The 22,729-nt window shown below is 35.9% G+C and overlaps 3 protein-coding genes across 14 annotated transcripts in view; all 3 read right to left on the reverse strand.

The window, feature by feature from the left end:
- ehbp1l1a (EH domain binding protein 1-like 1a) overlaps window positions 1-9,430 on the reverse strand; it is a 42,108-nt gene extending 32,678 nt beyond the window's left edge. The window contains exons 1-4 of one of the 10 annotated variants that reach the window (XM_058781557.1): window positions 8,858-9,430; window positions 6,364-6,428; window positions 5,192-5,456; window positions 917-974 (exon numbers count right to left, since the gene is read on the reverse strand). In XM_058781557.1, coding sequence (XP_058637540.1) covers window positions 917-974; window positions 5,192-5,295 — 162 coding nt within the window. In that variant the 5' untranslated portion in view covers window positions 5,296-5,456; window positions 6,364-6,428; window positions 8,858-9,430. Of the gene's footprint in view, window positions 1-916; window positions 975-5,191; window positions 5,457-6,363; window positions 7,172-8,857 lie in introns of those variants that run through there. The other 9 variants (XM_058781558.1, XM_058781556.1, XM_058781560.1 and 6 more) reach the window with 9 other exon arrangements.
- A 1,248-nt stretch (window positions 9,431-10,678) lies between these two features.
- Window positions 10,679-16,769, reverse strand: kcnk7 (potassium channel, subfamily K, member 7). 3 transcript variants are annotated; one of them, XM_058782952.1, is made up of 6 exons: window positions 16,443-16,769; window positions 16,307-16,336; window positions 16,081-16,170; window positions 15,673-15,831; window positions 13,138-13,533; window positions 10,679-11,332 (listed from the first exon to the last, which is right to left on the reverse strand). In XM_058782952.1, the coding sequence occupies exons 3-6, from the start codon at window positions 16,109-16,111 to the stop codon at window positions 10,995-10,997; spliced, it is 924 nt and encodes a 307-aa protein (XP_058638935.1). In that variant the 5' UTR covers window positions 16,112-16,170; window positions 16,307-16,336; window positions 16,443-16,769; the 3' UTR covers window positions 10,679-10,994. The 3 variants fall into 3 exon arrangements, with proteins under 3 accessions (XP_058638935.1, XP_058638934.1, XP_058638933.1); XM_058782951.1 differs by lacking the exons at window positions 16,081-16,170; window positions 16,307-16,336; window positions 16,443-16,769 and having other exon boundaries at window positions 10,679-11,113; window positions 11,228-11,332; window positions 15,673-16,074; XM_058782950.1 differs by lacking the exons at window positions 16,081-16,170; window positions 16,307-16,336; window positions 16,443-16,769 and having other exon boundaries at window positions 15,673-16,074.
- Window positions 16,770-16,954: 185 nt separating this feature from the next.
- On the reverse strand, window positions 16,955-22,621 carry taf6l (TAF6-like RNA polymerase II, p300/CBP-associated factor (PCAF)-associated factor). The gene is made up of 12 exons (XM_058782949.1): window positions 22,463-22,621; window positions 22,167-22,331; window positions 21,555-21,641; window positions 21,289-21,439; window positions 21,141-21,191; window positions 20,927-21,021; window positions 20,278-20,352; window positions 19,931-20,151; window positions 19,663-19,795; window positions 19,443-19,571; window positions 18,408-18,904; window positions 16,955-17,690 (listed from the first exon to the last, which is right to left on the reverse strand). The coding sequence occupies exons 2-12, from the start codon at window positions 22,311-22,313 to the stop codon at window positions 17,354-17,356; spliced, it is 1,923 nt and encodes a 640-aa protein (XP_058638932.1). The 5' UTR covers window positions 22,314-22,331; window positions 22,463-22,621; the 3' UTR covers window positions 16,955-17,353.
- Between the last annotated feature and the right edge of the window lie 108 nt (window positions 22,622-22,729).

Consider the following 22,729-nt stretch of genomic DNA (forward strand, 5'->3'; position numbering starts at 1 on the left):
ATCATGCTGCTGTAAGCTTTTCTTTTTCATTTGTTTTCATTCGCGATCTTTACAACACACATTACATTACATATTTCATGGCACACTCGTTTTATGCGTTTTTGGCGCCACCTATTGTTGTGGGTGTGTTATTGACATGTCAAAGTCTAGACCCTGAATATAAGACGAACGCGTTTTTTCAGATGTATTTCCAAGGAAAAAACATCGTCTTATATTCGGGTCAATACGGTATATAAATAGCAGAAAATCTTGCTATTTTAACATAGTGTAAATAGAATCTATAGCTATTTGCACTTAGTGTAAATAGCATATCGTTAAAAAATACTGCTATTTTCACTTAGTGTAAATAGAATCTATTGCTATTTGCACTTAGTGTAAATAGCATCCATCGCTTATTTGCACTTAGTGCAAATAGCCACTGCCTAAAAAAAAAACGTATACAAGGAATTAGGCTTCATCTAATTAATGCAATAATCTCACTGTATCTGTAATATGAGCAGAAGTACGTGTGTTGAAATTATTAATACATCACATTGCCAGTTTGCCACCAATTGATTTATGTGTGCTAGGAGTGTGTATTTGTTCTTTCTGCTTTCTGTGAGGTTACTTATGACACTGATATGCTGAGATTTATTTTCCTTCCTCTGTAAAATTTGCAAAAATTTAATTTAGAGAACGTGTCCTGATTTAACAGCAAAACGCTATCCAATCATAAGCTTAAACGAGAAAAAAATAACTATTATGTGTTGTTCTGCACTTTTAAAGTATTAAAACATCAGCAATTCTATATGAATAAGATGAGCAATTCTAGCTGACTAAAAGTCAAGGTAACCTACTCACAGCTGCATCGTCATATAGTATTTGAAAGCTATAAATGTGTGAACTGTGACACGAAAAACCCACATCCTCTATTTACCTTGCTGCAGATGCGTCTGTTTCGTCTGGTCCAAACAACTCGCAGTTTGTCTGGCTGCCTGTGAACAACAAATAACATACAATAACACATTACAATACAGAAACATCACAGCTCCTATTCCACACTGAAAGTACATATTATTATTTAGTTTGTCTAGTGAGCATGTAACATTGCATGAAGCTGTATTTCTCTTAACAAAGTACTGAATTTTGAAAAACTCAGAAAACATAACTAGGACTTTCACCTAAAATTCTCTATGGAATTGCTTTAAGGAGGTTAGTCTCCATCAGCATGAAGAAGGGGACTACTCTCATGCGTGCTCAGTTTGGTTATTAGGTTACTCATCTGACCCACATGCAGGAAAGCATTAGCTGGCTTCATTGCGTGGAATGCTGGAGCTTCTTCAAGATCAAGTGAAATTATTTGTTCCTGTTCGAACAGGCTAACATTGTGCATAATGTGAGAAATCGCAGAACAAAATATGTTTCTGCTATTTAAAAAAGTAACAAGATAGTAACAAGTAAAGAAATAAGTAGATTAAAGAGGTCACATCATGAGGAATCATTTGAGATAAAATAGTTCACTGTACTATGAAAACATACTTACTTAAGTACTGTAATTTTCATCTCAAAACTCCAGAGTCCAAAAACACCATTTATTTAAACAAAGCTACAAAAAAAGATTCATTCTATACTTGCGGTGAAATTATTTTTACCTAATTTTACATAAAATGGACCTCAGCTAAAACATAAAATAATAGTAATAGCAAATACCTTATACAAGCAATAAAAAATATTAGTGTTAATAAGTAGTGCAAGTTAATTGTAAGCTAAATTGTAAAGGGGGGGGGGGGGTTCCCTTATGTGTGGTTGTGGAAAATATAACCTGAGCCTTGCTCTCCTTTTCCCAGTGTGTTTACGTCAAACTGATCTCTCTTCTCTCAATAGAGGGTGTGGACTCTCCTTACAATAACATTGTCAGATCAGCTGTTTAACTTATATACACTATGCCACTTCCTCATGGAAGTGTTTTTGGCTCAAATGTCTCATTTTTAACCACTTTTTCTGTTTGCCAATTATGGTAATCCCTCAACAGCAATGCTTCAACACTACAAAAGTGACAATGTCTGAACTACTAAAAATGTTCATAATTTTAATAGTAAAAGACTATAAAATGCTACAGAAAAACCTGTTGATTGGTTAATGGCAAGTTCCCTTAGTGTATACAAAACTGTATTTTACAATTTTTAAATTCTCAAATTTTACAATGAAATGCTATTAAATTTTCAGTTTTTGCAAGTGAAAAAGAACTAGCCAGCTTATAGCTTACAGTGTGTACAGACATTTTACATTTTATGTTTTTTTTTCCAGTAGCCTACCAGTTATATACATTAAGGTTTTATGTTATCTTATGTTGTTAAATTAATTTTTATTACATGATGGTGTTTTGTATTTGTGTGTATGACATGGTGTGCACCTTCTATGCATTAGTATTTACTTTAGCTTGTGGAAAAGCTTCTTGTGATGAACTTTGATTCTGCATGTGCATTATAAAGGCACAAAACTGATTTTTTAGTATTTCAGTAGGTTGGTAGTTTAACATTATATCCGTTAATAAACAATCAGTAAAACATAAAATGTTACTTCTGTATTTGTGGTATTTCTGGCAACCACAGCTGTCGTTTTTTCTTTACCATAAATTACACAATTTACTGTGTAATAACACAAAAGTACAAAAAATGCACTATTATTTATACATGCAGATGACTATGCAATTATGCAAACTCTCATATCATGCAGGTCGTTCCTATAATCTTGGGATTTAAGCTACATTCTTTGCCTTTCCAGGCAACCCACCTGTAACATCTATCACTCAACAGTACACCTGGAAAAGTGCTGATTAGTGAAATAAATGGGACATGAAGTGCCCAAATGATTGCAGTAGATTATGTCTACGCATGTTAACGTGACATTTGAGTCATAATAAAGGAAAGGAAAGGTGGAGAGAGAGAATCGTGGGCCTCTGGGTCTCATATTGCAGGTCAGTGTCAGCAGCAGCTGCGTGAATGGATGCAAGAGGTCAAGCGACGTGGTGACAGAGTCATGGGGTCCACAGAAATAGACTGGGAAATGGCACACACTTTGATATAAAGCGGCTGAAACACTGTGCTACATCTATTAAACCGCATAAGAAGGGAATCAATTGTTATGCTTTTAAACAACTATTTAGATTTGAGGTATATTAGATGGTGCAATGTTTAAACTTAAAAGTAAATGTTACACATCTTTTTTTATATATATTATGTCAAATAATAACCCGGTTCAAACACTAAGATCAGAGATTCTAAATGTTTCACTTGTAGATAGTCTTGTAACACTGACCACATTTCACATTCAAGAACTAGCCGAGTCATTTAACTGACAGAATCAAACAGCTGTCCTGAGGTCAGACATTGTTCAGTCATGTGACTACACAAGACACACTGTCAATGGACCACAGAAGTCAGATGACATCATCACAGCATCAGCTAATATTACTGAATGTTCCATGAAATGCACTACTGTTCAAAGCTTTGGGGTCAGTAATATTTTTGAAAGAAACGAACACTTGCATGGATGCGTTAAATTAATCAAAAGTAAATAATAAATACATTTAGAATTTTACAAAAGAATTCTATTTCAAATAAATGCTGTTCTAGAATTCCGAAAAAGAGTGTCATGGTTTCTACCAAAAAATGTTTAGTGGCACAAATGTTTTAAACATTGATATTAATAATAAATAAATAATAGTACATCAGCATATGATTTCTGAGGGATCATGTGACACTGAAGACTAGAGTAATGATGCTGAGACTCCAGCTATCACGGGAATAAATTACGCATTAAAATATACTAAAATACAAAACAGGTAACTATTTTAAATTGTAATACTATTTCACAACATTACTGTTTTTATTGTATTTTTGATTAAATAAACGCAGCCTTGGTGAGCAAGAGAGTTCAAAAACGAAATCTACCAACTCTAAACTTTTAAACATTAGTTTATAAAAGGCTAACCATGTAGTGTTGTCAAAGTGAACAACAATGTAGTGTCTAAGTGAACATGTTTCAGCCAATAAATAAAGTCATGTCTACAACATTTTTTAGGCTTGATGCCTAGTTTTCACTAAATAAATAAAAATAAAAATAAACAACTTTAATCTTTCCTGAGCTATCCATGTTTCTCTCAACTCTCTATGATAAAGACAAGAGATCCTTATTATCCTTCTACTAACATTGTTTTGATGGAATATCGATTACCACAAAAATCCACTGTCACGTGATGCTAATGCACATTATGATGTTGACTGTCAGGAAATAAAGGATACCTTTATATATGAAACACATCCTCAACATATTAATATGCATGTATATATGTAGGCCTATGTATAGTCAGATGGTTAGCTGTGAATACTCATGTTGTTGTATGTTTATATGTTTAATTATTATGTAGCACCTTGGTCCTGCCAGGCATTACATTTCATAACACTATATGTCCACACACGCAGCAGTAAAGCTAGACTTGACTTGACTTGAAACTGTGCTTAATGAATGAGTTGGACAGTAAAATAAAGGAAAACCAATCAACAAGTGCTCAACAAGCACTCCTTCGTTAAAAACATCCCAGAATGCACCTCCTGCAGTTTAAATAATGAAAAAATAAAAATGTGAAATTGTGAAATACATATAATTATATATGTCATCATAAGACTATGTGCATTACTGAATGGAAATAAATGGCTATGGTTAGTAGCTTCGTTTATCAACATGTCTAAGACCCTCCTCCCATCAGCATCATAATTGAAGAGTATCTCATAAACAGGGCTTAGTGAAGCTGGTCTGTAGCTGCTGATAAAAGTGTCCTTGAAGATGAGCTACAAGTGAAACCATTAAGATGAATGTGTTCGGAAGAACTGAAAGTAAAACGGAAGTATAAGCGGAGGTACTAATAGCCTAACAAAACCCACAACTACAAACAGAAATGTGCTTGCCAGAGTAAACAAGCCCTCATATACTGTCCGTTCATGAACCACAACACACTTACAGTAAACTACACTGCAACCGCACGAGCTTCGTTGTTTATAATCGAAGCGTTGCGTTCTAATTTTATAGCGTCGCGTCGCTTTCTAGACTGGTGTTACTGTAGCTACGTCAAACCTAAAAGAAACGTTTAACATATATGATAGTGTGTGTAACAACAATACATGACAGTGAAACGAGAAATCTTATTTCTTACCACTTCTTAGTGCATTCAACGGTGAGTTCTTGAAAGGACGCGGCAAACTGAAACTTCGACGCTCTTTTGCCAGCGCGCTGAAGTCTCTTCCAAACCGATGTCATGATGACTGCACTTATATTAGACAATTCCTCACAGAAGAGACTGGTGAATTAAAAATACATCGCGGGAATTGCTGTGTCACTTCGCCTACCCCGACGTTTCAGGGACGGCAGCTCCGCGCCCCACGCCTCATTCACACATGCTCCAAATGTCAAAGTGAAGGCTGCAGAAGATAAGCGCAGACAGATCAGAGGAAACATACAACCAACCACTTGGGTTGAACTGACATATCCTGCACTGCACCCCCTTGGAATGGCCCGGAAAACAGAAATGCAGGGTTTTTATATATTTTTATAGTCAATGTTATAAGACAATAAAGTGTTATAGGAAGGATAGCCTTATTTCCCCCATTAAATTAATATTGTACCCATTTTGATATAGCCATATTTATGTAATAGGACTTATTGGGTTTTGATTGAAAAGTCCACAAATGTGTGTTTGCTTTATCAGCAGTTTTAAGCTTTCAGACATCACCCTTAGGTCTAGAGAATTCTGTCCTGCAAATTAAAATTCTATTATAAATAGAAATATAATTTAAGAAACAAATACAATTTTTTTTATCATATCAGTGTATATAATATATAATCTAAATTTATATTATACAAATATTTTATATATATAATATATATATATTGTTATATTAATAATTAATAACAATATTATATACGCTCTAAACTTATTTTTCTAAGTTGTAAATAATGAATATGTGTACATTTTCTACTTAAAAGTTCACATTTAGTTCAATGTATTACTTGCAGTTTCTTTATAACAGTAAAATGTACTAGCAATTTCTATGTGAAAATTGTTTCTACACCATTAATATATATATATATATTTTGATGTTGATGAATTCATTCACATTCATGAATCGTTTTGTGCTTAATGATTGTTCTACCGTTTAACAGACTAAAAAGACAAAGGCTGTTTATTAACAATGCGTTACAATTTGACAACATGCCCCACCATTGTCAGCATGTAAAATGAACTGTAAAAATATTATCAGGAACAAAGAAAATGTGATATATAGTACAGATCTTTCCTTCTGGGTAAGGCAAAGTAATATTTCTTACCTTGCCATGGGAAGCAGTTTGTCTTGTTGAAGTGAATGGAGGTTGGCAGGGCTATTCAAAGCACTCTGTGAAAGGTTAAAGGTCCCCATTACCATCATTTGCAAGCAGTTTTTTTCACTGTGCTTTAAACAATAGAATGGAACCGATGACTAGTGTCAACAAGAGTGGGATATTTCTTTGCATTGCTTCTATAACTGATACTGTCGACTGTTAGTTCTTGCTCAGTACAGTCATACTGTTTGAACTAGGTTTAGGTGTGGCTAAAATAGCAGGTAGCTTGTGCAGCAGATAGCCTGATGTTATGTTATGTTATGTTATGCTATTATGACCTGAGACCAGTTTTGTAGACATCATAGAATCATTTGGATCCTGATATGGGCACCTGGAGCTGATTCTAGATCAGTGTGAGTGGGACAGGCTGAAACTTGCCCCTGCTGATGAGAGTTTAGATTAGCTTTGGCAGGTGTGGCAAGTCCAAAACCAAAGGAGAAGTTCTGCACGCAAAGCAAGGTAAAAATCTCTGAAACTCTGCTTTGCTGTATAGTCTTTAGAAAGGATGACCAGATCCAAAATAAATCCACCGAGATCCTCTATCCAAAAACGCCCAATCTAGCATGCCAAAATACCTAAAAGGTCATGTTTTGGTGCGGTAAACTTGCTTCAAGATTTGCTGTCTTTTATTACAGCAATTTCTCTTCTGAAGTCCTCTCTGGAATATGACAACAGATTAATTTAACTAATTGAATTGAATTAGTTGGGTCATTTTAATTTATTCATCAAGCCAAGAATAACAGAATATTGATAGAGGGATCGGGAAAGGGAAGAGAGAGAGAGACATAATATAAACCTACGGATCACGAATAAGGTTCCCGCTCACAGCCGTACACTTCCTGTTAGTTGAGCTTGTCGTGGTCTCAGTACTTCCTGTTTTCCTGTGGCATTGACCTCCTCAAGTACCAACTGCAGGAAATGTTCTAAAAGAAGACAAGCCTAAACAAATCTGAGTGCCATTGGTACATTTCTTAGTTTCATCTCTAAGCTATTTCAGCCATAAAGATTACTGCTTACAAAATGGACACTGCTGTTCAAAAACTTAATTAAACTGATCAGAAGTGACAGTAAACACTTTCACATTGTTACCAACAATTTCTATTTCAAATGCTAACACTTTCTATTTATTAAAGAATCCTGAAAAAATGTGTCATGGTTTCCACAAAAATATGAAGCAACACAACGGTTTTCAGCATTGGTAACAATACGAAATGTTTCTTAAGCAGCAAATCAGTATATCAGAATGATTTCTGAAGGATCATGTGACACTGAAGACTGGAGTAATGATGCTGAAAATTCAGCTTTGCATCAGAGAAATAAATTACATTTCATTTTAAAATACATTCAAATAACAGTTCTTTTTTTTAACAACATTTCACAATATTACTGTTTTTACTGTATTTCTCACACACAAAAAAACTAAAAATGCCGCCTTGGAGAGTCTTGTTTCAAAAAATGTTGTGTATGAACAAATTATATACTCAGCATAACAATCGGAGTGAAAAATAAATAAATAAATAAATAAATCTTAATTTCTCAGCAGGTTTGCCCCCCTTCTGAGGAATGAAATGACCTTTAATAAAAGCATCAACTGAACTCGGCATGAACTTGATCAAACATTTATTAAGACCTGATGATCATGTTCTCCAGCATGATTTGAGAATGATCCAAAGAGTATCTTCTGCTTCAATGGAAGCAAGATCATCTGACCTTCTGAACAATGGAATTCATATGATCAGTGTCACACTTTTATTTAATTTCGACTAGTTACATATGAATAGTAAAGAAACATTTAAAAAAAAAATGTTCAAAGTCAAAACTTAAAAAAATGTAATCTAATTAAATTAGATTTTTGTAAAATTTGAATTGATCTTCAGTGTGGTCTCATATTTTTGAAACTCACTTTATTTGGGGAAATAGTAATTATATTTTTTATATTTATTGTATATTTTAAATGTTTCTAGCAATTCTAAAAGTGAACAGATCAACCAAAGTAACTGATTTAAACAATTATCACCAATAAGAAGAAGACATTTAAGAGGTGCCTCAAACCCAGATTCCAGATGTCCAATCTATCATCTCTCTAAATAACATTCTATAAGAGCACAATATGAACAATAAACAATATGAACTTTATTTCACAGGAAGATAACATTTCAGTGTGGAAAACTACATTGTGTCAATGTTGCCCCATCTGTTCACGATCAGAGATAACATTTAAACCAGCGTGACAAATATAGACATGCATGTAACACCTGCTAACTGTCAATCTGAACGAAAGAGCAGTTGACAGTGTGAAAGCATAAGACACTATGGTAACAAGGTCATATGAATATGCCACATGCATCTGTGTCAAAAATGGCTTTAATATATTTAAAATGTTATTTAATGTGTTAAAGCTGATGAAATGTTAAATGTTTGATTAAATGAGCTCTGTACTGACCTGCTGAGGATTTAAAAGTTTAAGGCCAGCAGGTTTTGGAAAAATGTTGTTTATGCTTCATGGTCCTCTCAGTAAATGAGTGGGGAACCCCCCTATAATTTCTTCAACTCCTCTGGGAAGTTCACGTCACGCTTCTTTCGGTCAAGGACTCGTGTCCTGCGTTTGTTAACAGCTGTCAGCAGTTCTGCCATTAGGATAATTTGAGGGGAAAAAAATCTTACTTATTTCCGATTTTTATCCTATGCGTTTGCTATTTTTAATCCTGTTTTTTTATTTTTTGGCAGCTTATTAAACTACTGTTTAATTCAAGTGACTAAAATTGGGTTGAGGTTTTGTTACCCAGCACTGCACCAGCTTTTGGGGTCTAACTTTACTTCGGTCCTGACCTACATACAACTCCTCTAAACACATCAACAGATTTCAGAAGCAGCCGTTTCGACACACACAAAATTTAATACATATAAATGTAAGCAGATTTTGAAGTGATGTGATGAAATAAAAATACTATGTAATATTCTCTGTTCATACTTAGGGACAAAAGTCATTGGGCTTTTTAGAAATTTTGAATTTAGAAAGAGCAAAACAGTGCAATACAGTAAACATGATGGTATTTTCAATTAAAGGGAAACATTTTGTCACACACACACACACACACACACACACACACACACAAAACAAAACGTTTGCATTAAAAGTAATTAACTGAACATAAATGCACCCTCCGCTTCAGTACAACTAGGCAAGAGCAGAATTGGACTGTAAAAGACTGAAGACTATAATAGAGGAATATGACTTCATTGCAAAGTAAGAGGTGGAAGCAGTGAAGTGTGTTTATGTCGGACTGGCAGAGCCGTCAGCGCTGGGCACAGATTCTGAGTCACCGTCCCACACACATACACTCACACAGACACACACACACACACACACACACACACACACACACACACACACACACAGACACAGACACAGACACAGACACAGACACAGACACAGACACAGACACACACAGACACACACACACACACACACACACACACACACACATCATTAATTCTTTTCATACACTAGTCTAAATGTTTGGACATACTTTAAAGAATTTAAAAATCTTGATCATCAAATACATTTTGTGTCTTAAAAGATAAACTGTGTCTGTATTGAATTTTTGTATTTACTTTTTAAATTGATGAATTTTAGAAAAAGAAAAAAAAAAAAAGAAAAGAAAAAGAGAGTCAAAAATAGTATTTTAATATTTTGCTCCCAGGATGTATCACATGCATTTGGTTGAGCTGTAATCTAGGGTGGCTACTAAAATATATGATAGTTTTGGTAATTTTTTGATCATTATACACTACTATTCAAAAGCTTGTGGTCAGTAATACATTAAATTTGATCAAAAGTGACAGTAAAAATTTTGAAAATTCAGCTTAGCCATCATGGGAATAAATTACATTTCAAAGTATATTTTACAGTTAATTTAAATTTTACAAATTTAAAATTAAACTATTATTCATTTTAATAATAGTTCACAATATTACTATACTTATGGTAAAATAAGTGCAGGCTTGCTGAGCATGAGAGACTTTTTGCAAAAACCTACCAACCCCAAACTTTTTTTGGTATTATACCTTTACTATTTAAAAAAAGCAATATATTTGGGTCCAAACACTGAATACTTAGACAATATTGTTTATTTTTTGAATCAGTATCAGTATCTAGTTTATAATATAATATAAAAATATACAAATGTAATATTATTGACTGATAACTAACTAACTAACTAACTAACTAAATAAATAAAGCTTTGTATTTGTATATGATCTGTGTAGACTTGAATATTAGGATTGCAATAAATCTAAAATCTAAAATACAAATATATCATGCATTTAATAAGTTGACTATATACTTTTAAGAAAAAAATATATGAATGAATGAATGAATGAATTAAGTTTTGTATACTTAATCCAACAAGTTCAAAAGAATGAATGAATGATTAAAATAAATAAATAAAATTTTGTATCGACTCTGTACAATCCAAAGAGCATTAAAGAAAAGGAGCCAATGTCGCCACCTAGTGGTTTCCAGCTTCATTCTTGTATATTATTTATTCTTCTTACAATGTACTGTTCCACTGTATCAGTTATGAAGTGGAAGTGGTCAGATCTGGTCTTAGTGAAGGGGGAATATTTTCTTTGGTGGCCGCTATGGGTGTCAGGCCAAAGACTGGTGGCAGCTCTGTTGTTGGAGTGGCAGGTGAGTCTGTAAAAGCAGGGGAGATGGTGGATATAGGAAGGGTGTAATGAGGTTCCTCCTCTGCACCTGTCATGTCTCCACCGAGCACAAGCTCATCCAAACCCACCCCCCTCAGCTCACCCTGCCACGGTCCAGCGAAGAAACGCAGGATGGCTTGAACTTGCGGCAGTTCCCAGCAACTTTCCATAACGACAAGTAAGACAATCAGTCCAACCATCAGGTAACCTGAATAAAGAAGAGTCTAAATCAGGGTTTCTGAAGGTTTTATAAAGGTAACTTTAAGACTTTATAAGACCCTTTTAAGACCAAGAAAAAGTCAATATGGTCTCTGAATAAAACTTCAAAGTTTGAAAATACACCTTTCTAAGAAAATCTCCGTCACTTTTTTCAATTCATTCTACTAACCAACTAACTAAAAGCGTAATAAGGCTTGGATATATCTCTACTTCCAACCACTACTACACACGTGATCAGAATGGTTGGTAACCTTGGTAAATATGATCAAAGAAGGCTGTGGAAATAAATCTGCATTGTTAATAATTTTAAAAAATTCACAAAAACCTAACCTTTCTTTGAAGAATAAGAATTTAAAATGGGGAAAAATATCATTATGAAATAATTGTTTTTCTCTAATACACATTGGACACAATTAACGGCACCCTTTTATTCAATACTTTTTGAAACCTCCATTTGCCAAAATAGTATAGGAGTTTTCTCCTATAATGCCTGATGAGGTTAGAGAACACCTGACAAGAGATAAAAGACCATTCCTTCATCCAGAATCACTCCAGACCCTTTAGATTCCCAGCTCCATGTTGGTGCTTCTTCTCTTCAGTTCACCACTCATTTTCTACAGGGTTCAGGTCAGAGGACTGGAATGGCCAGCAGAAGCTTGGTTTTGTGCTCAGTGACCCATTTTTGTGTTGTTTTTGAGGTTTGTGTTTGGATTATTGTCCGGTTGGAAGATCCAAATGTGGCCCATTATAAGATTTCTAACAGAGTCAGTCACTTATTGATTTTTTATCTGTTGGTAGTTGATAGAATCCATGATGCCATGTGTCTAAACAAGACGTCCAGGACCTCCAGCAGAAATATAGGCCCACAATATCAAAAATACAGCAGTATATTTCATTGTACACATGGGGTACTTTTTATCCCTGTGTTCACCAAACCCATCTCGAGTGTTTGCTGCTAAAAAGCAAATTTTTTAGTTTCATCTGACCATAGAAGCCAGTCCCATTTGAAGTTCCAGTCGTGTCTGATAACTGAATATGCTGGAGATTGTTTTTTGGTGAAAGCCCTCCCAAACAACATGTGGTGATGTAGGTGCTGTTTGACAATTTGACTCAATTATTTTCTGCAATTCTCCAGCTGTGGTCCTTGGAGAGTCTTTAGCCACTCAAACTCTCCTTCTCACCGTGGATTAGGACGATACAGACACACGTCCTCTTCCAGGCAGTTTCGTAACATTTTATGTTGATTGGAAATTCTCAATTATTGCCCTGATGGTGGAAATGGGAATTTCCACTGCTCTAGCTCTTTTCTTAAAGCTACTTCACTAATTTGTGAAGCTCAATTATCTGTTGCTGCACATCAGAAATATATTCTTTGGTTTTTCTCATTTTGATGGCTGATTAATTTGGAATTTGGCCTTTGTTTTCCCTCCTATTTATATTTCTGTGAAACAGGAAGCCATGGCTGGATAATTTCATGTTCATAATCACGTTGGTGTGCTCAAAATTGTGAATATGAATGGGAATATATTTCAGATATATTTTACTCAGAAGAATTTCTAGGGGTATCAGTAATTGTGTCCAACATCTATTTGAGAAAAAACATTTATTTCATAATGATATTTCCCCCCATTTTAAATTCTTATTCTCCAATGAAAGCTTAGATTTTTGTGATTAAAAAAAAAAAAAAAAAAAAAGATCAAAAGGATTAACAATGCAATTTATTTTCACAGCCTTCTTTGATCATATTTACCAAGGGTACAAACAATTCTGACCACGTGTATATACATAACTTACAGGAGGTTGCAAACTCCAGCCACTGCCGTGCTGCTCGGCTTTGCGTCCTGCCGGGCAGATAGTCAACAAGTCCTGTGGTGCTAAGTGAGATAAAACAAAAATACAGCGACTCCAGGTAACTCCAGTCGTTCTCCAGCAGGCAGAGGGCACCAGCAGGCAGAAGAAAGAACAATGTGGCTGTGCAAAAGGCCAGAACGCTGCAGTGCAGCAATGCAGCATGATTGCGAGACAGTCCCCAGAAGACTTGAAGGTTGTGAATAGGGGTGTGTGTTACCCAGGGCAGGAGGGCATGAGTGAGGCTGGACAGCAGCAGCAGGGTGAAGGGGATGCCCACAAGACAGTACACAACACAGAACACACGGCCCTCATCCGAAAGAGGCACAGTGGTGCCATAACCTGCAAATATAGAAAACAGTAACGATACCACAGACTTTGAAGCAGGGTTATTAAAGTTAACTAATACCATAAAAAAGTATTTGTTACTTGAAATACAAAAAGAAATTAAAATAATATTTCAGCTAGTTGCCAAAGCAACATTTCTCATCATCTCAACTATAAAAGTATATGATTGATACTAAAATAAAACTGCTTTAAAGATAGCTGTCCCTTTTGACAAGTATTAATAAATGTGATGGCCAAATTACACTGCACTCTCTAGTTAAATTTGAATATAAACCGATATAAATTTAAAACTAAATAAATGTACAAACAAACAAACAAGTAAATAAATGAATGACAAAAATGTTAAAGCACATATGCATAAATAAAATGTGTTGTGCATATTAAGATTAAAATACAAAATAAATCATTTTAAATATAAACTAAAGAAAAAGAGCTATAGGATTAATAGATCTAAACAAACAGACAGACAAACAGATCAATAAAATGGTACAATAAACTTCACATTTGATTCTTGGCTGTAAACAACATTGTCAATTGCTTCTCAACATGACATTAGACAGCCTCTCAGCAGATATTGAACTGTATTGGTCCACAAGTTAAATAATTACAATATGTGACCTTGGACCACAAAACCAGTTAAAAGGGTCTTTTTTTTCTTTTTCTTTTAAATTGAGATGTATACATCATCTGAAAGCTGAATAAATAAGCTTCCCATTGATGGTATGGTTTGTTAGGGTAGGACAATAATTTGGCTGAGATACAATTATTTGAAAATCTGGAATCTAAGGGTGCCAAAAAAAAAAAAAAAATATTGAGAAAATCGCCTTTAAAGTTGTCCAAATGAAGTCCTTAGCAATACATATTACGAATCAAAAATTACGTTTATTATATATAGGTCATTCTTCAATTGAGGTGGCAAATGAGAGGCAGAATTTGTAAAAATGCGTGTTTGTTTTTTTTCTAATAAAATATATTGCTATGCATTTAAAATTAGTTTAATTTGCTATATCCATTCAAATGAAAGCTTAAGAACATTTTGATTTTTAAATAATTTCAATCAAACACTGGTGACACAGCCACTTATGTCTATGTCATTTTGAAGTAACACTACAGACAGTTACCAGAAAAGACAGTAACACCACAAATCAGCCTAAATCCAGCCTTTTATAAAATGGAGGCTGCCATCATGATGATTTCAAGATCAGGGACATTTTGGAAATATGAATAAGTATGTATTTATCAAAATATGTCAGATCTGCAAGTTATCAACATAACACCACAGACACTAATAAAGTGCAACACATGAAATTGTCAGAAATTTAGCTAACTTTAAGAAAATTAATAAGAAAGAATGTACTCCCCATGCACCCCTCAGATCAACCAGCACCCGCAGTGACCTTTACACACAGGAAGTAGTCCACATAGAATCCCCCTTTTCTTAAAGGGGCTACATTCATTATTGTTGTAACACCACAGACATGAATTTGGGGGACACAACTTTTTTCTTAAATATAACAAAATATGTATTTTTTAAAAACAATTTAATAAAATTGTACATGTTAAATAAAATCTACATTCACAATATAACCACTTTATTTGTGTTAAAAATTTTATATTGTTGCAACTACATTCCATGATATCTCTCTAAGGGATGGCGGGAACATCCATATTTTGTTACAAATGCAATCTCTAAAACTCAATTAAATATGTATTTTAAATAAAAAAAATGTAACTATTAACAGAGCACAAATTAACAAATTGTGTTTACCCTACAGAATACAATCATGCAAACATTTTATGATTTATTGGTATTTAAAGTTTATTTCAACTGTCTCTAAATTAGAGGGAACACCACTTGCCACCATAAATGAAGAACGACCCAAATAACATGGAACATATTTACTTAATATCCTAATGATTTTTGGCATAAAATATGTAATGTTTTGTTTTGTTTTTTGCTATTGCTACAAATACGCCCGTGCTACTTATGACCATGTCCAGGGACACATATTAGATAATATTAGTAACTAGAGCGATTTTTAAAGAAATGTGTACGTTTAATAATATCATAGCGGTAGATTTTAACGTGATGCATTCAGCCAGCATTGTAATGAATGTCTGACTGCTTCTCACCTGTGGTCGTGAGGAAGGTAATGACAAAAAACAGCGACGACGTAAAGTCGAAGTTGCATTCATTGCTGGCGGACTCCAGTGTGGCCACGCCGCGTTTACTCGCAGAAAGCTCGTTTATCAACAAACGATCCAAACTGCTCTCATCAACACACGGGTTATCTGCCAAAAAACGAGCTTTTAGTTCACGGACCTCTTTAACGAGCAAATTCTCCTCAGGTTGCTCCAGTATCATCAAAACAACAGCACCGAGGACGATGAAGAGGCCATACGCTATCATCATAATCGTGAACGCGTTAAAACGCAGAAAAGTCATTGCTTTATCAGCAAAAATAGCCATTCTGAAACTACTTTTGTTTGTGTATTGCTTCAGTAAGGCAGAACGTTAAAGTGCTGCATGTGTAACCAAACCTGGGCTCTGACATGGAGAGTTCAACACCATGCTGAAAGTTTAATGCAACAGGTCAGCAGACATGTGCAACACCATCAGACTCCACCTGTCTGGAAAAACAGAACCAAAACCAAACTTTTCAAATTATGAAGCTGCATCAACAAGTTCACTAGAGATTAGCTTAGCTTTAGTGCAGTTGTCAGAGCTTTAGGCTATATCTTAAAGGAATATTTTAAATCTACTCACCCTCGTGTTGCTCCAAAACCATGAGATTTTCTAACGGAACAAACATTTTACAAATTTTGAAGAATGTACGGAAAGATACAAACAGTAACCAGGAACAGTAAAACTCCAAAAAGAACAATAAGCATCTTAAGATTACCATAAAAGTATTCATGCTTTATGTTCCAAGTCTCCTTTGTGGTGTACAGATTGAAATTTAAGTTAATCACTGAGAATTGTCCCACCATCACTCTCTTATTCACATTTGTGCTTAATCAAACTTGGTACTTCATGAAGGCATTTTTCTTTCTATTTTCTACGTTCTTTCATTGTAAAAGAATAAGAAAACATTACAGCACCCGGTTAACTTCTTTTGTGTTCAATAAAAGAAAAAGCCCGATGATTTGTCCCTTTAAAAAGAATGCTTTAAATTAATTAAAATGCATAATTGTTGCAATGCAAATACATTTTTTTAATTCAAAAAATAAGCACTGTTTTTGCTAAATGTATTGAAGTGGGTCATGGGAATGACTGTTTAGATTTGACATGCAGCTTATTAACTGCCTAAAAAAATGAAAATCATTGGCAATATAAACAGTTTAAATACAAAATAATAAAATATCATACGAGTACATTACATAATGTATTTATTTTTACAGGCCTACATCATTACAAAAAAGTTAAACGTGTTAATAAAAAAAAAAAAAAAAAAAAAGGACATTCTCTCATACGTAAATACTCTAATAAACAAGGCAAATGTATAGAATTATCTGTTCAGCTTCATCCTGCTGTAAGTACTTTAAATATAAACTCTATTTGGTGTCAGGTTCTATAAACTACATACAGAAATAACAATAAGAGAATTCGAATTTGATGCTACTGATCAGAATCAGTAGATTTATAGCATAAAAATCCTGGGTGCTCATTCAAAATTATTTCCTCACAATAATACTTGCCTTGTTTGCATAGAGAATATAGAATTGTTCATTTGTAATTACTAAGATGTAGCCATTTGATGAGATGTCATTGTGGTCACGTGTCTCTAAACGTCACATATATCTTCCATGGATTTTAAAGTGGCAGGTGAAGCGAGTAATGGGAACACGTCCAGCGGCGCACAGGTTTGCTGACTCTCCCTATGACCGGTAGCTTGTGGGCGTAAGCACGAGGTGGGAGGGTAGTAAGAGGTGGAGTTGGAGTGAAGCTTGTCTGGAAGCGCCGTCCCTGACAGCGTCGCCCCATCTGCCGCCCGCCAATGATGAAAGAGAAAGCAGGAGGTCCAGCCTGAGGCAGCGGGAAGCGGGCCTTAGGGAAAATGTCTCGGGATTGGCTGGTTGAACGTCCAGGACGTGACGAAGATGACCTGGAACGTGAGACGGAAGATGAGGAGGAGGAGCGGGCAAGAGATCTGCAGACATGGGACAAAAAGAGACCACCTGTGAGAAATGCACTCAACACAAAACATATAATCATCATAATATGAACCGAGTTTTGCTAAACATTTTGGACCGTTTTAAATAGTGAGACTTGCTAATGTATGATTGGGTCAGTATCATTTAAGGCAGGGCTTAAGTATTTTTCCCATTCATTTTCATCATAGGGATTTTTAAAAAGTCTTTGTTGAAGCCATGTTCCAAACAGTTTCGAGGTGAATCACAATATTTCATTATTTGTATTTGAAAACTGGACAAAAAGACAAAGATACAAGACTAAATGGATTGAATAGTAGAAAAAAAAAAATACAATCCCATGAAACACTGCGAACGGCAATCAAAATGAAAAAATAAATACATTTGTATTTGAAGGTTATGATGAGGTGAGTTTTTCATCTCACAATTTAGACTTTTTATAGTTTATCTCTCTAGACTTTCTCTCTAGCAATTATGACACTTTTTCTAAAAAAAAACTGTGAAATAAAAAAAAAATATGTTCCTGAGTTAACATCGTTTCTTTTATTTCGAAAAAAAAAGTAATTGCGACTTCTCAGAATTCAGACATTTTTTTCACACAATTCACGTTATATCTTGCAATTCTGATTTTGAGAAAAAGTTGATTTTTTTTTAAATCCTGTGTCAGCATCAATTCCCCTATGGAGAAAATTACTAGGATGTTGTTCAACTCCTACCTCCCTGGGACGGTAGCAGCCAGACTGGGTGGTTGTGGTTCCATACGAGGGCTTCCATCTTGTCGTGGGCTTATATTCATACTGGCAGTAAGCTGGGGCATTTTCCTTGTATTCTCAAGATTGGTGGCACCGCTCGCTGGCTCTTTCCTGCCCTCTAGTGGTTGGCAAGGACCTGGAGGTGGGGCGCCACCTAGTGGCGGGTCAGTGCTGAACCGTACAGCCAGACTGTCTCCAAAAAAAGAGTAAAGTTCACAGTACATGGCAGGAAGAGACACAGGAGTCCACTCTTCCCATGGGCAGCCAGCTCCACCTGCTTGGAGATGGCTTGCAATGCCAAGAGGGGGTTCTGAAAGAGGTTCAGGAGGCGGGCTGAGGCCAGGTGAGTTTTCTCTGAAGCCGACAGCCCCTGTGGTAGTGCCTGGTAGACCAGCACCGCTTCCTTCTGCTACCAACCTCAGACTGAGGGCCTTCATCTTCAGCAAACGCTCTACCGCCACCTTCAGGGAGGAAAGTAAAGTGGTCACTTGACTTTAGAGGTTTAGATAAGAGACATTTAGGCTGGGCTAATGAACTGTTGGATGGAAGGTAGTGCGATTACCGGTAATCGAAATGAAAATGAAATCTCAATATAACTTTTAAACACTGCAATTTAATTAAATAAATATATGCACATCAGGTTTCAAAATTATGAGCAGCACTGTGTTCTTTTACACGTGAGCAGCTCATGAATCAGGTGTTTTTTTTTTTAGTTTTCCAGAGTGGTTCGGTTCGCAGTAAATGCTCTTCCACATAAACTCCATCTCTGCAAGGGCTGTGAGTTTGGGTCTCTTATAACTTGCAACTGGGAACACAAAATGCTCAAACCATCCTTCCAAACTTGCGATGAGGAGCTCTTATAAACCAGTTGTTGTTAACAAAAGAGCAGCTTTAAGAACTCTCTGTGGTTTCCAGCAAAATAAAAGATGTCTACAAACAAGGATCCTAAAAAAAAAGAAAAGTATGCACCACAGTCATTGTCGAAAATATTGTACTTACCAAAATTGCTCCATAGACTTTGTGACCATCTGCTTTCACCTGAGCGTTGGACACAGAGTAATCATCTAACACAGCTTGTAGATTCGCCCAATAGGCAGGTAGGTGAGGATACAGCACACGTTCAACAGCCTGGGTCAAAAAACATGTATACAAAAACAGTGTGATATTTAGTAGTACAAAGCATATTTGTGTTTGTGGGTGTTGTGCTGTCTTTGTTTACCTTCCAGCCAAGAGCATGCAGACCCACTACAGCTCCATAGTGGGAACAGAGAGGTCTAACCGGATCGGAGAGAACCTTCTGCAGAGACAGAAGGATCTGATGGTACAGCCCACTCACAAGATCACCATGTGTCCTAAAACATGAGAAAAACACTCAGTCAGACTACTGTTTGAACTGGATTGATTGATGTTTCAGATCACCAGAACACTTACTATAAAAGTTCATAATTTAATAAGTATTACTTTACTGTAGGAGGCTAAAGAAATACCAGAAGATGTGGCTGAGCAGAAGGGCTGCATAGTCTCTCAGGGTCCAGTGGTCATTGAGGGGGTTGATGGAGGCAGCCAGAGGCTCCAGGATGCAGTACATGACACTAGACACCAGACTGCGCACGTATGAGCCCAGGTACAGGTACGGGTTCTGCACCAAACTCTTCACCATGTGTAGGAGCCTGTTTAACTGGTCCAGATCATGACTTACTGACTTTACCTAAAAAAAGAGGAAAGAAAGACAATCATACATTATGAATCAAAGTGCACATTTTTACAGTAATTGCAAAAAAGGTCATTATTATGGAAGGAAATATTTGATTTTGTATGCCATGGACAAACTTACACCACTGATGACGTAAACAAAGTAAGGCAGGAGGGCAGCGATCTTTGAATTGGACTGGAGGTCTAGCAAAGCCACCTGATGGAAAAAGAAAAACATTATTATGCTAGCAAGAGAAAACATTAGACACACTAATAAAATAAACACACTACGGTCAAAATGTTTTGGGATGGTAGGATTTTTTAAAAAGGTTTGTAATGTTTTAAATGTCATATCTTATGCTCACCAGGGCTGCGTAAGAATAAATATACAGTAAAAACAGCAATAACGTGAAATTACAATTTATAATTTACAATGTACAATATTTTTATTTTAATATATTTATCTCTGTGATGGCAAAGCTGATTTTCAGCAGCCGTTACTCCAGTCTTCAGTGTCATAAGATGTTTCAGAAATGATTCTAATATGCTGATTTGTTGCTCAAGAAACATTTCTTATTAATATCAATGTTGAAAACAGCTGAGCTCCTTAATATTTTTGTGGAAACCATGCTACATTTTTTTCAAGATGCTCTCTGGTGAATAGAAGGTTCAAAAGTGTTGACAATGTACGTCTTTATTCTCACTTCTGATCAATTTAATGCATCCTTGCTGAATATGATTAAGAATTAGGATGACTAAAAAAACAATCTTACTGTAAATAAAGCAAGTACCTTCATGAGATGTGGGTCCTCTCCTAAAATAGCTCGCGTTATTTGTTGGTAATACTTCAGAAGATCCTCTGATAGAGACTGAACAGCGGTGGGCACTAACAAGACAACACAAGCAAACCAACACAGAATAGAGCTGGGTGAACTATTTAATATTTACAGTATGTTTGTTTATTTTACCAGATAAATCAATTAAAATAAACAATTTGAGGTTTACCTGTGCCTTGAGGTTCCAGATTGCCTTTTCCATCAAGATATGACACATGCACTGCCATTGACACAAAAAAAGACAACATATGTCTTTTTTTTAAAAAAAATGCATGATAGTAAACTTGAATACATTACACTAATGATACCCGCCATACCTCGAACCATTGTCTCTGCACAGCCTTTGGGGATGTTAGTAGCAAGTGCCAACTCCACGAGATTTATCTCCCGATCCTCTACAAAGAAGAGCTCTCCTTCCTTTAATGGACGGAACGGTAGGGCATCTTGTGCACCATAGCCGCAAATAGTCTAGAAAACATGCAGCAGGTGTAATGCTGTTCTCCAGATGTTGAAGTGTAACAAACAACACCACAATGCAAATTCACATTAAAAAAAGCATTGAAACAGACAGACAAATATATACCTCAGTATTGCTCCACCGTAGCGCTCTATTGAAATCTTCCACGCTCAGCTTCCTTCTCTTTGCATGTCTCATGAACTGTGAGCTGTTCTGTAGTGGGACAAACAGATGAAATGTACAATGTTATTGCAAAATGTTTGACACTTTACAAATGCTTTAGAGGAATAAAAAAACAAATACAAAAGCTTCAGCTGGAAATATTTTAAGACAGTAGCACAAATCGGTACAGCTTTAAAGTAATAAAAAGGTGCGTGTGAGCATGCATCTCTTGTGCATTAGCATCCATCAGCACAACTTTACAAGAACAAGACATCTCCATGTGCTCGAGCATGAAACGGATATCAGATAAGTTATAATCTGAAACAATAGCGATCACTATTGCTTTCAAGAAATAATAAGGCAGGTTCATGTATGAGAGCATGCAATGCATGTACAACAAAACAGCAAAAGCCTCTGAATGACAGTCGTGAATATTTAAGAGAATTGAATGGCCTTGCTGAGACAGTAGAACCCATCAGAACAGCTTGCAGGGGACATTAAAACACAGCCATATACAGTAGCACGCAATGCATGTAATTATAATACATATGATGAAATCATGAAGTCGTATGTGACCTGTGTTGCCTCTCTGAGGCGGTAGCACACATCCTCCGCCAGCAGAGCTGCCACCTCCTCGCTGAGCTCCACTCCGGTGCTCTCGGCCATTAGTTTGATGGATTCCCGGGGCACCTCGGCGAAGCGCCGTTCGTCCCTCTCTGTCATCTTTACGGTAGTGAGATGCTGTAAATTACATAAAAAATTTAGAGCTAAAGCGACAAGGTTGCGCGGCATCAGCCTCTTCAATTCTCCTCGCTGGGCTGACTTAGCACGCTTGTAATCAAAAATGGGGTTGAAACAATCATGCACCGTACCTTCCTATTGACGACTGATGTAGTATCGGTTCATGTATAAAAGTTACATTTATTTTATTATATTTTACCGTTATATGCCTACATTAGCACAAGCAGCTAAGCTCTCCAGAGTCCCGACTGTTTATACGACACTAGTGAACTTGTGGGAAGCGCCCGATTGGCTTAAACTCCACGCATGCGCATGTATTCTGAGATTTTGACTCAATTTGAACGATTCGAATCTTTTGAATCGGTTCACTAAACGATCTCCTATGGTTTACATTATCA

This window comes from Onychostoma macrolepis, chromosome 07 (genome assembly GCF_012432095.1).
Source record: "Onychostoma macrolepis isolate SWU-2019 chromosome 07, ASM1243209v1, whole genome shotgun sequence".
Taxonomy (NCBI): Eukaryota; Metazoa; Chordata; class Actinopteri; order Cypriniformes; family Cyprinidae; genus Onychostoma; species Onychostoma macrolepis.

What these genes read in the sequence shown, in the direction of transcription:
- kcnk7 (XM_058782950.1), bottom strand. Translation starts at nt 16,009, where the DNA reads ATGGCTATTTTTGCTGATAAAGCAATGACTTTTCTGCGTTTTAACGCG. An exon ending in TACCTTCCTCACGACCACAG is followed by an intron (nt 13,534 to 15,672) that starts GTGAGAAGCAGT and finishes CTATATTTGCAG; the next exon opens with GTTATGGCACCACTGTGCCT. An exon ending in GCTGGAGTTTGCAACCTCCT is followed by an intron (nt 11,333 to 13,137) that starts GTAAGTTATGTA and finishes TTCTTTATTCAG; the next exon opens with GTTACCTGATGGTTGGACTG.
- taf6l (XM_058782949.1), bottom strand. Translation starts at nt 22,313, where the DNA reads ATGACAGAGAGGGACGAACGGCGCTTCGCCGAGGTGCCCCGGGAATCC. An exon ending in CTGCTCAGCCACATCTTCTG is followed by an intron (nt 19,796 to 19,930) that starts GTATTTCTTTAG and finishes CTCATGTTTTAG; the next exon opens with GACACATGGTGATCTTGTGA. An exon ending in GCTGCTACCGTCCCAGGGAG is followed by an intron (nt 17,691 to 18,407) that starts GTAGGAGTTGAA and finishes CCATGTCTGCAG; the next exon opens with ATCTCTTGCCCGCTCCTCCT.